At 44.2% G+C, this 13,052-nt stretch overlaps 1 protein-coding gene across 13 annotated transcripts in view; it reads left to right on the top strand.

Annotated features, from left to right (window-relative positions):
* prom1a (prominin 1a) overlaps nucleotides 1-13,052 on the top strand; it is a 123,432-nt gene that overhangs the window by 71,509 nt on the left and 38,871 nt on the right. For all 13 annotated transcript variants that reach the window (XM_082955862.1, XM_082955858.1, XM_082955854.1 and 10 more), the window contains one exon: nucleotides 12,912-13,032. In XM_082955862.1, coding sequence (XP_082811988.1) covers nucleotides 12,912-13,032 — 121 coding nt within the window. The remainder of the gene's footprint in view (nucleotides 1-12,911; nucleotides 13,033-13,052) is intronic.

Raw genomic sequence — 13,052 nt, 5'->3', positions numbered from 1 at the left:
GTTTCCGCGTTAAGTGGGCGGGTGTTAAGAAGGGCAGTAAGGCCGGTCATGTTACACAGAGGATGCATGACTAGACCTTCGCCTCCCGAGCCCGTTGGGGAGTTGCAGCGATGAGACATGATCAAAAAAGGGGGTAAAATATATTTTTTTAAATAAAAATATCCTTTTTTTCACGTCGCAATAATTTTCTAATATCAAAATGGGGTCGTGGGCCAAAAAAGTTTGGGAACCCCTGACCTAGCAACTCTGATCATTTTAGAAACTAGGGTTAGTATTCATCAAACTCTGACCATTTTAGAAAATAGGGTTATTCTTTAGCAACTCTGACCATTTTAGAAACTAGGGTTAGTATTCATCAAACTCTGACCATTTTAGAAACTAGGGTTAGTATTCAGGAGGGATAGAAGGAATCATGGAAATTAAGACTTAATATATGGACAAGGTTCCCCTTGATGTTCCTGGAGCTAATTAACACTAGAAGCACAACACACAGAGCCACAGTATGGACTGTTTTAAGTATGGAAGTGACTCTTTTAGATGTATAAGTTATTCACAATATGCAGTAATGTGTTTAGCATTTTATTTTATTATTTCACCTTAATTTAACCAGGTAGGCAAGTTGAGAACATTTACAACTGCGACCTGGCCAAGATAAAGCAAAGCAGTTCGACACATGCAACAACACAGAGTTACACATGGAGTAAAACAAACATACAGTCAATAATACAGTAGAAAAATAAGTCTATATACAATGTGAGCAAATGAGGTGAGATAAGGGAGGTAAAGGCAAAAAAGGCCATGGTGGCAAAGTAAATACAATATAGCAAGTAAAACACTGGAATGGTAGATTTGTAGTGGAAGAAAGTGCAAAGTAGAAATAGAAATAATGGGGTGCAAAGGAGCAAAATAAATAAAGAAATAAATACAGTAGGGGAAGAGGTAGTTGTTTGGGCTAAATTATAGATGGGCTATGTACAGGTGCAGTGATCTGTGAGCTGCTCTGACAGCTGGTGCTTAAAGCTAGTGAGGGAGATAAGTGATAAGATAAGTGATAAGCATGTACTTTACAGTATGTTTACTGCCTGAAAGGTTACATGACAGAGTGTAAAGCCTAGATCTCAAATCATTTCAGTTGAGTGAGCCACAGCATATCACCTTCAACCATTTCAGTGTGTATTTTTCATATTAAATGAGTTAACTTTCCCAGGGGGGGGGGGAATAAGAAGATTATGTTGGTCAGTTAGACTGTACTCAGTTGTAGGCCCTGTACACTATTCCTATAATGATGGTGGAACAGGTAGTGGTTTTGCTGTAAGGACTTGTACTGCCACCTGCTGGCATTTATATGTTATTGCTGTGCTTATACAAGGATTCCATTAACTATTTTTGTCAATTATCTGCAAATGTTTATTTATTAGATACATCTAGTTCCTCCAGAACAGCCTGAATTCTTCGAGTCATGGAAATGTTGCTCCATTGATATCAAGGGACCTAACGTGTGCCAGGAAAACATTCCCTACACCATTACACCATCTACACCAGGCAGTTTGCCTGTTTTGCTTTCGCCAAATCCTGACTCTGCCATCAGCATGACGCAACAGGAACCAGGATTCGTTGGACCAGGATGTTTTTCTACTCCTCCATTGTCCAGTGTTGGTGATCGCGTGCCCACTGGAGCCGCTTCTTCTTTTTTTGGCTGATAGGAGTTGCAATAGACCATCCGTGACAAGGACCGACGAGTTGTGCGTTCCGAGATGCCGTTCTGCACACCACTGTTGCCGTTATTTGCCTGTTTGTGGCCCGCCTTTTAGCTTGCACAATTCTTACCATTCTCCTTCGACCTCTTGGTAACGAGCTGTTTTCGCCCACAGGACTGCCGCTGACTTTATGTTTTTTGTTTGTCGCACCATTCTCGGTAAACCCTAGACACTGTCATGCGTGAAAAGACCACGAGGACGGCCGTTTCTGAGATACTGGAACCAGTGCACCTGGCACCGACGATCATACCACACTCAAAGTCGCTTAGGTCACTGGTTTTGCCCATTCTAACGTTTAATCGAACAGCAACTGAATGCCTTGATGCTTGTCTGCCTGCTTTATATAGCAAGCCACGGCCACGTGACTCACTCAGGTCCTCTGGCACTGGCCTTTTAACTGTCCCAAAGCCTAGGACCAAGAGGCATGGAGAGCTGTGGACATATTTAAAATGTTTCTTAAAACACATTTTTAGCTTTGCTTTTCCTTAGAGTGCTTTTTAGTTGTTCAGTTTGTCATTCTTTCGTTTTTTATTTTGTGTTTGTTGTGTACTAAATATTTCAGCTTTTATTTTCATCGTTTTTTTTTTTTTTCCTGTAAAGCACATTGCGTTGCATTCCAAATCTGAAATGTGCTGTATAAATAAAGCTTGATTTGGTTTGAATATGATTTGTCTGTAGGAGCGAACCATTTTCGTGAATGGGCAGAGATGGGCAGATTGTCGTTACCTGGAATGCATTCCATATTATGGCAAGAACAGTTCAAATATAAAGACAAATTTATTTGGTACAATTTGGTGTTATTTACACTGTACAGAAATATAAACGCAACATGCAACAATTTCAAAGATTTTACTGAGTTACAGCTCATATAAGGAAATCAGTCAATTTAAATAAATGTATTAGGCCCTAATCTATGGATGTCATATGACTGGGAATACAAATATGCATCTGTTGGTCACATATACCTTAAAAGAAAAGGTAGGGGCGTGGATCAGAAGACCAGTCCGTATCTGGTGTGACCACCATTTGCCTCATGCAGCGCGACACATCTCCTTCGCATCGACTTTATCAGGCTGTTGATTGTGGCCTGTGGAATGTTGTCCCACTCCTCTTCAATGGCTGTGACAAAACTGCACATTTTAGAGTGGCCTTTTATTTTCCCCAGCACAAGGTGTACCTGTGTTACGATCATGTTGTTTAATCAGCTTCTTGATATGCCACACCTTTCAGGTGGATGGATTATCTTGGCAAAGGAGAAATGCTCACTAACAGGGATGTAAACACATTTTTGCACAGAATTTAAGAAAAATAAGCTTTTTGTGCATATGGAACATTTCTGGGATTTTTTATTTCAGGTCTTGAAACATGGGACCAACACTTTACATGGTGTTTATATATGTTTTCAAATCTTAAGTAATCATAAGACAGATAAGGACCAATCAGATCGCAGATCTAAAACTTTTTTATTTTATAACTGATACAAAATGAAATTAAAGGTCAGTTGAGATTGGTTGACATCAGTTGAGTTGAGTCAGTGTCCTCATCAGACCCTCTGTCTCTTCCGATTGGTTCCCTCGGACTCAGAACGTCCTGGGCAAAGGTTTGATTCCCATGTTCTCCTATACTTGGGCCTTGTCACATTTGGGACAATGGCAATGTCACTCTCCTCAACTGACCTAATAATACATTTGATTTTAAATGCCTTTCAAGTCTCCCTAGGACACAAAAAATATATATACAGTATCGGTCAAAAGTGGACACACCTACTCATTTGAGGCTTTCTTTATTTTTACTATTTTCTACATTGTAGAATAGTGAAGACATCAAAACTATGAAATAACACATATGGAATCATGTAACAAAAAAAGTGTTAAACAAATCAAAATATATTTTATATTTGAGATTCTTCAAAATAGCCACCCTTTTCCTTGAGGACAGCTTTGCACACTCTTCGCATTCTCTCAACCAGCTTCATGAGGTAGTCACCTGGAATGCATTTCAATTAACAGGTGTGCCTTGTTAAAAGTTAATTTGTGGAATTTATTTCCTTCTTAACGCATTTGAGCCAATCAGTTGTGTTGTGACAAGGTAAGGGTGGTATACAGAAGATAGCCCTATTTGATAAATGACCAAGTCCATGTTATGCCAAGAACAGCTCAAATATAAAGAGAAATGACAGGCCATCATTACCTTAAGACATGAAGGTCAGTCAATCCAGAAAATGTCAAGAACTTTGAAAGTTTCTTCAAGTTCAGTCGCAAAAACCATCAAGCGCTATGATGAAACTGGCTCTCATGAGGACCGCCGCAGGAAAGGAAGACCCAAAGTTACCTCTGCGGCAGAGGATAAGTTCATTAGAGTTACCAGCCTGAGAAATTGCAGCCCAAATTAATGCGTCAGAGTTCAAGTAACAGACACATCAACATCAACTTTTCAGAGGAGACTGCGTAAATCAGGCCTTCAAAGGACACCAATAATAAAGAGAGACTTGCTTGTGTGATGAGGTGGGGTTGGACCCAAGTGCAGCGAATGGACCAGACAAGGAATCAATGGTTTAGGATAACGTAAATGCTTTATGATTCTTGGATCCCGGGCGACAGGCTAAGTGTGAAATCGAACTGGTTACAAAACAGAGCCCACCTAGCCTGGCGAGCGTTCAACCTCTTGGCTTCTTGAATGGAGATCGGCCCCTTGGCGGAGTCTGAACAGTCGCCTTGCTGCTTCTCGTCCATCGACTGGGTGGTCAAAGACTTGACGCAGCTCGGCAGTAAAGGCTAATATGGAGCTGCAGGATGGTGGCTGCTGTTCCCACAAAGCCGTTGCCCACGCCAGGGCCCTGCCCGAGAGCAGAGAGATGATGTACATCCTCCTGGGTGGCCATCATACCGCTCAGGGGTTGGGATCTTGGGTTCCTGGTGCAGATTCCCAGAAGGGACTACGGCATCGCCTGTAGCGCTGGGCGATGAGACTTGGGCATTGGCTCCTCCTGAATTGGGGGTGTGCCATGGACGGAAGGAATCGGTGAGTGCCCGGAGGGTCTCGGAGATTTGCTCATGCCGTCTTCCCAACAGTGCTCCTTGATAGGTTATGACCTCTAATCTGGTTGATCTCTGCTGGGTCAATGTTGTGGCAGAAACATGCTGTGATGAGGTGGGATTGGACCCAGGTGCTGAAATGAAATGATAAGCTACACCTGAGCAACAAAGAAATTCTCTAGGGCCCCGGTGGAACCATGACAGCTTGGGCCAAGAAATGAGCAATGGAATGAGCAATGGACATTAGACCGGTGGAAATCTGTCCTTTGGTCTGATGAGTCCAAATTTTTGATTTTTGGTTCCAACCGACGTGCCTTTGTGAGACGCAGAGTAGGTGAACGGATTTTTCTTTTTTTATTTAACCTTTATTTAACCAGGTAGGCAAGTTGAGAACAAGTTCTCATTTACAATTGCGACCTGGCCAAGATAAAGCAAGCAGTTTGACACAACAACAGTGAGCAAATGAGGTGAGATAAGGGAGGTAAAGGCAAAAAAGGCCATGGTGGCGAAGTAAATACAATATAGCAAGTAAAACACTGGAATGGTCGATTTGCAGTGGAAGAAAGTGCAAAGTAGAAATAGAAATAATGGGGTGCAAAGGAGCAAAATAAATAAATAAATACAGTAGGGGAAGAGGTAGTTGTTTGGGCTAAATTTTAGATGGGCTGTGTACAGGTGCAGTAATTTGTGAGCTGCTCTGACAGCTGGTGCTTAAAGCTAGTGAGGGAGATAAGTGTTTCCAGTTTTAGAGATTTTTGTAGTTCGTTCCAGTCATTGGCAGCAGAGAACTAGAAGGAGAGGCGGCCGAAGGAGGAATTGGCTTTGGGGGTGACCAGAGAGATATACCTGCTGGAGCGCATGCTACAGGTGGGTGCTGCTGTAACGCCCTGGCCATAGAGAGGGGTTTTTGTTCTTTATTTTGGTTAGGCCAGGGTGTTACATTGGGTGGGCGTTCTATGTTCCTTTTTCTATGTTTTTGTATTTCTTTGTTTTGGGCCGTGTGTGGCTCCCAATCAGGCACAGCTGAAGCTCGTTGTTGCTGATTGGGAGTCACACATAAGGAGCATGTTTTTCCTTTGGGTTTTGCGGGTAATTGTATTTTCTGTTTAGTTTTGTACCTAGCAGAACTGTAGGCTGTCGTTCATTTTCATGTTTTGTTTGAAGTGTTTCTATTAATTAAATATTGAATATGAACACATCCTCCGCTGCGTATTGGTCCACCTTTTCCGACGATGACTTCTGTTTCATCTGACGACGAAGACAGCCCTTACAGCTGCTTGCTTAGGTGACCAGCGTGCTGAGATAAGGGGGACCTTTACCTAGCAGGGTCTTGTAGATGACCTGGAGCAAGTGGGATTGGCGACGAGTATGAAGCGAGGGCCAGCCAACAAGAGCGTACAGGTCGCAGTGGTGGGTAATATATGGGGCTTTGGTGACAAAACGGATGGCACTGTGATAGACTGCATCCAATTTATTGAGTAGGGTATTAGAGGCTATTTTGTAAATGACATCGCCGAAGTCGAGGATCGGTAGGTTGGTCAGTTTTACGAGGGTATGTTTGGCAGCATGAGTGAAAGATGCTTTGTTGCGAAATAGGAAGCCAATTCCAGATTTAACTTTGGATTGGAGATGTTTGATGTGGGTCTGGAAGGAGAGTTTACAGTCTAACCAGACGCCTAGGTATTTAGTTGTCCACATATTCTAAGTCAGAACCGTCCAGAGTAGTGATGCTGGATGGGCGGGCAGGTGCAGGCAGCGATCGGTTGAAGAGCATGCATTTAGTTTTACTTGTATTTAAGAGCAGTTGGAGGCCATGGAAGGAGAGTTGTATGGCATTGAAGCTCGGCTGGAGGGTAATTAACACAGTTTCCAAAGAAGGGCCAGAGGTATACAGAATGGTGTCGTCTGCGTAGAGGTGGATCAGAGACTCACCAGCAGCAAGAGCGACATCATTAATGTATACAGAGAAAAGAGTCGGCCCAAGAACACTGTGGCACCCCCATAGAGACTGCCAGAGGCCCGGACAACAGGCCCTCCGATTTGACACACTGAACTCTATCAGAGAAGTAGTTGGTGAACAAGGCGAGGCAATCATTTGAGAAACCAAGGATGTTGAGTCTGCCGATGAGGATGTGGTGATTGACAGAGTCGAAAGCCTTGGCCAGGTCAATGAATACGGCTGCACAGTATTGTTTCTTATCAATGGCGGTTAAGATATCGTTTAGGACCTTGAGCGTGGCTGAGGTGCACCCATGACCAGCTCTGAAACCAGATTGCATAGCGGAGAAGGTGCGGTGGGATTCGAAATGGTCGGTAATCTGTTTGTTGACTTGGCTTTCGAAGACTTTAGAGAGGCAGGGTAGGATAGATATAGGTCTGTAGCAGTTTGGGTCAAGAGTGTCCCCCACTTTGAAGAGCGGGATGACCGCAGCTGCTTTCCAATCTTTGGGAATCTCAGACGACACGAAAGAGAGGTTGAACAGGCTAGTAATAGGGTTTGCAACAATTTCGGCATATCATTTTAGAAAGAAAGGGTCCAGATTGTCTAGCTGATTTGTAGGGGTCCAGATTTTGCAGCTCTTTCAGAACATCAGCTGACTGGATTTGGGAGAAGGAGAAATGGGGAAGGCTTGAGCGAGTTGCTGTTGGGTGTGCAGTGCTGTTGACCGGGGTAGGGGTAGCCAGGTGGAAAGCATGGCCAGCCGTAGAAAAACAGCAGAGGTGTATTTAGAGGGCAAGTTGGTTAGGATGATATCTATGAGGGTGCCCGTGTTTACGGCTTTGGGGTGGTACCTGGTAGGTTCATTGATAATTTGTGTGAGATTGAGGGCATCAAGCTTAGATTTTAGGATGGCTGGGGTGTTAAACATGTCCCAGTTTAGGTCACCTAGCAGCACGAGCTCTGAAGATAGATGGGGTGCAATCAGTTCACATATGGTGTCCAGACCACAGCTCGGGGCAGAGGGTGGTCTATAGCAGGCGGCAACGGTGAGAGACTTGTTTTTAGAGAGGTGGATTTTTAAAAGAAGAAGTTCAAATTGTTTGGGTACAGACCTGGATAGTAGGACAGAACTCTGCAGGCTATCTCTGTAGTAGATTGCAACACCGCTCCCTTTGGCCGTTCTATCTTGTCTGAAAATGTTGTAGTTAGGGATGGAGATTTCAGAGTTTTTGGTGGTCTTCCTAAGCCAGGATTTAGACACGGCTAGGACATCCGGGTTGGCAGAGTGTGCTAAAGTAGTGAATAAATCAAATTTAGGGAGGAGGCTTCTAATGTTAACATGCATGAAACCAAGGCTATTACGGTTACAGAAGTCATCAAAAGAGAGCGCCTGGGGAATAGGAGTGGAGCTAGGCACTGCAAGGCCTGGATTCACCTCTACATCTCCAGAGGAACAGAGGAGGAGTAGGTTAAGGGTACTGCTAAAAGCTATGAGAATTGGTCGTCTAGGACGTCTGGAACAGAGAGTAAAAGGAGCAGGTTTCTGGGGCGATAAAATAGCTTCTAGGTATAATGTACAGACAAAGGTATGGTAGGATGTGAATACAGTGGAGGTAAACCTAGGCATTGAGTGATGATGAGAGAGATATTGTCTTTAGAAACATCATTGAAACCAGGTGATGTCATTGCATGTGTGGGTGGTGGAAATGAGAGGTTGGATAAGGTATAATGAGCAGGGCTAGAGGCTCTACAGTGAAATAAGCCAATAAACACTAACCAGAACAGCAATGGACAAGGCATATTGACATTAAGGAGAGGCATGCTTAGCCAAGTGATCAAAGGGATCCAGTGAGTAGTGAGGTCGGTTGCGGTCACGGCGATTCAGACAGCTAGCCGGGCCATGGGTAGCAAGTTGGCAGAAGATGGTCTGTTATTAGCCACCTGCGTTTCCGTCGGTAGATTAGTGGGGCTCCGTGTGGTAGAGGGGACCAATCCAATTGGCAAAATAGTTATAGTTATAGTGGCCCAAGAAAATTGTCCGATAGACCTATTCAGATAGCAGCCGATAAGACAGCTAACGATTAGCTGGCCGCAGATGGGCGTTCAGGTTACATCACGACGGAGGGGCCAGTTGGATAACTCCCTCGGGCAGATAAAGTCGGTAGTCCAGTCGTGAAGGCCCAATGGGGCTCCGCATCGGCAGTAAAACGGGTCCGGATAGGTGATAGTAGCCCAGGAGTGGCTGATGGAACTCTTCAGCTGGCTAGCTCCAGAATAATTGATGTTAGCTCCGGGACCGACGTTAGCCAATAGTCACTCGGATAGCAGCTAGATGATGAAGGATGATCTCAACATGTGTAGTTTCTACCGTGAAGTATGAAGGAAGATGTGTTATGGTGTGGGGGTGCTTTGCTGGTGACACTGTCAGTGATTTATTTAGAATTCAAGGCATACTTAACCAGCATGGCTACCACAGCATTCTGCAGCGATACGCCATCCCATCTGGTTTGCGCTTAGTGGGACTATCATTTATTTTTCAACAGGACAATGACCCAACACACCTCCAGGCTGTGTAAGGGCTATTTGACCAAGAAGGAGAGTGATGGAGTGCTGCATCAGATGACCCGCCTCCAGAATCACCCGACCTCAACCCAATTGAGATGGTTTGGGATGAGTTGGACTGCAGAGTGAAGGAAAAACACCCAACAAGCAGCCACACACTGCATATGTGGGAACTCCTTCAAGACTGTTGGAAAAGCTTTCTAGGTGAAGCTGGTTGAGTGAATGCCAAGAGTGTGCAAAGCTGTCATCACCAAGGCAAATGGTGGCTACTTTGAAGAATCTAAAATATTAAATATATTTTCATTTGTTTAACACTTTCTTGGTTACTGCATGATTCCATATGTGCTATTTCATAGTTTTGATATCTTCACTATTATTTTACAATGTAGAAGCTGCCTCACACAGGAAGCGGCGCAGGTCCTAATCCAGGCACTTGTCATCTCCCGTCTGGATTACTGCAACTCGCTGTTGGCTGGGCTCCCTGCCTGTGCCATTAAACCCCTACAACTCATCCAGAACGCCGCAGCCCGTCTGGTGTTTAACCTTCCCAAGTTCTCTCACGTCACCCCGCTCCTCCGCTCTCTCCACTGGCTTCCAGTTGAAGCTCGCATCCGCTACAAGACCATGGTGATTGCCTACGGAGCTGTGAAGGGAACGGCACCTCCATAACTTCAGGCTCTGATCAGGCCCTACACCCAAACAAGGGCACTGCGTTCATCCACCTCTGGCCTGCTGGCCCCCCTACCTCTGAGGAAGCACAGTTCCCGCTCAGCCCAGTCAAAACTGTTCGCTGCTCTGGCACCCCAATGGTGGAACAAGCTCCCTCACGACGCCAGGACAGCGGAGTCAATCACCACCTTCCGGAGACACCTGAAACCCCACCTCTTTAAGGAATACCTAGGATAGAATAAAGTAATCCTTCTAACCCCCCCTTAAAAGATTTAGATGCACTATTGTAAAGTGGTTGTTCCACAGGATATCATAAGGTGAATGCACCAATTTGTAAGTCGCTCTGGATAAGAGCATCTGCTAAATGACTTAAATGTAAATGTAATGTAATGTAGAAAATAGAACAATGAAGAAAAACCCTTGAATCAGTAGGTGTGTCCAAACATTTGACTGGTACTGTATATATAAAAGAAAAAAAACAAGATAAAAAATTATGAGATCAAATGATAACTAACTACCTCTTCCATTTCTTCCATGATGAGCCTTCAAGTTGGAAACAGCCTGGGCTGCTTGAAGGGCCGGACTCCCTGGTCCTCTTAAAGGTGACCCATGGTGGCAACCTAGGGATCAGGAAACTGTCAGAGTCCTCTGACCCTCTCATTCTCTTGGTGAGCGGGACCCTCTGGTCCTCTGGATCTCTTATGGGAGACTCTTGACGCTTCACGTCTAAACCATTATAATCTACGAAATGAAAGACAATACACACAATCGGTAACACTAAAAGACACCATTTGTCTTCAAAAACATTCTATGGGATGATGTTTTCCTAATAAACTTGGAATTTGATACTCACCATTACTCAAAGAAATGGCTGAGTGAGTACTTTCTGGTTCTGCCTCTCTGCTTCTAAACCAGGTGACCCATGATGGAACCACCTGAGGGGCAAGTATGAGACAGACAGGTGCTCTGGTGATCTCAGGGCTGGAGCTCTGGAGAATCTCATTGTGCTCGCCCACCATGACCTCCAGGTCCACAGGGGCCGTGGCCAGGGCCACTGCCTGGTCCACCTCAGCCCTCAGGGCATGGGTCCTGGCCACTGGGACTTCACGGACCTGATCTTGATCTGAGGATGAGGATGGTGTGGGCTCTATGAAGAGGCCCACTTCTCTGGATTCTTCTAACGCGTCTTCTGACTCCAATTCAGATTCAAAGCCTGAGTCGTAACCCCGGTCAGACTGATAGTTGGAGTCAGACTCGTAGCCATCATTATACAGATGCAGCGACATTTTAGCAATAAAAAGCATCACAGATTGTCTCAAAACGACCTGTCTTCTCAGAAGGTGAAAGTGTTTATGGGGGGGGGGGGGGGGGGGTGTTGATTCTGTTTCTAGAATGTTGTGGATTTTAGAATGTTATTGATGGTTTCTACGGCGAACGAAGCTTGATTTGGCGAACCGGCATTCTGAAGCAGGTGATGTCATAATGGTTGGCTATGTGGCCAAGGAGAGATGGACATTCAAATCCAAACAACTTAATTGCCCCCCCACCCCCAAACTTCTGTGTGGAGTGGTGCATACAATAAAACACATACAAATAATCAAAAGCAATAAAGGCAATAGATGACAGGACATCATGCACAGTCATTAGCTGGCGCCATGCCCTAGTTCAAAGTGTTTCAACTCCGTTGATTATTTGTGGTATTTGTAAACTGATTAGAGGTCTGTACAGGATTCATAACTGTATAGACAGAAGGTGTGAACAAAAGTTTTGACATGAATTGCCTTTCAATAAAATCATAAGCATATAAAGACTGCATTCACACAGGCAACCAAATTCTGGTCTTTTGCTCAATTAATGGAAAAAGAGCTGATCTGATGGGTCGAAAGACCAATTAGTGGAAAAATAACAGAATTGGGCTGCCTGTGTAATTTTTTATTAAATTTTTTATTTCACCTTTATTTAACCAGGTAAGCTAGTTGAGAACAAGTTCTCATTTACAACTGCAACCTGGCCAAAATAAAGCAAAGCAGTTCGACAAAAACAACAACAGAGTTACACATAAACAAACGTACAGTCAATAACACAATATAAAAATCTATGTACATGTATAGGCCATGAATAGGCAAATAGGCCATAAATAGGCGAAATAATTACAATTTAGCATTAACACTGGAGTGCAGATGATGATATGCAAGTAGAGATACTGTGGTGCAAAAGAGCAAGAGGATAAGTAACAATATGGGGATGAGGTAGTTGGGTGTGCTACTTACAGATTGGCTGTGTACAGGTACAGTGACCGGTAAACTGCTCTGACAGCTGATGCTTAAAGTTAAAGAGGGAGATATAATACTCCAGCTTCAGTGATTTTTGCAATTCGTTCCTGTCATTGGCAGCAGAGAACTGGAGGGAAAGGCGGCCAAAGGAAGTGTTGGCTTTGGGGATGACCAGTGAAATATACCTGCTGGAGTGCGTGCTACGGGTGGGTGTTTCTGTGGTGACCAGTGAGCTGAGATAAGGTGGGGCTTTACCTAGCATAGACTTATAGATGACCTGGAGCCAGTGGGTTTGGAGACGAATATGTAGTGAGGGCCAGCCAACGAGAGCATCCAGATCGCAGTGGTTGGTAGTATATGGGTCTTTGGTGACAAAACAGATGGCACTGTGGTAGATTACGTCCAATTTGCTGAGTAGAGTGTTGGAGGCTATTTTGTAAATGACATCGCCGAAGTCGAGGATCGGTAGGATAGTCAGTTTTACGAGGGTATGTTTGGCAGCATGAGTGAAGGAGGCTTTGTTGCGAAATAGGATTTCAGATTCCAGATTTAATTACAGCCATAAAGTTTAGAATATCTGGATTACAATATTTAAAAACGCTCTTATTTTAGTGTGTGCTAGCCTATATCTCTTTTAATATTCTGTGTGATTGTGTTTGTTGTTTGTCCGCAGGGCTGGAGTACTGTGTGCGTATGCAGCTAACCAGAACCTGAGCTCTCAGCTCAAAGGCATGAGGAGATTGGTCAGTAGCAACCTGAGGGACCTGCAGAGTTTTACCAACGAGACGCCAACGGTACAGCTTTTTTTTTACCA

The sequence above is a fragment of the Salmo salar genome, chromosome 09 (assembly GCF_965601325.2).
Source record: "Salmo salar chromosome 09, fSalSal1, whole genome shotgun sequence".
Taxonomy (NCBI): Eukaryota; Metazoa; Chordata; class Actinopteri; order Salmoniformes; family Salmonidae; genus Salmo; species Salmo salar.
This window is presented reverse-complemented; position numbering and strand designations above follow the sequence as displayed.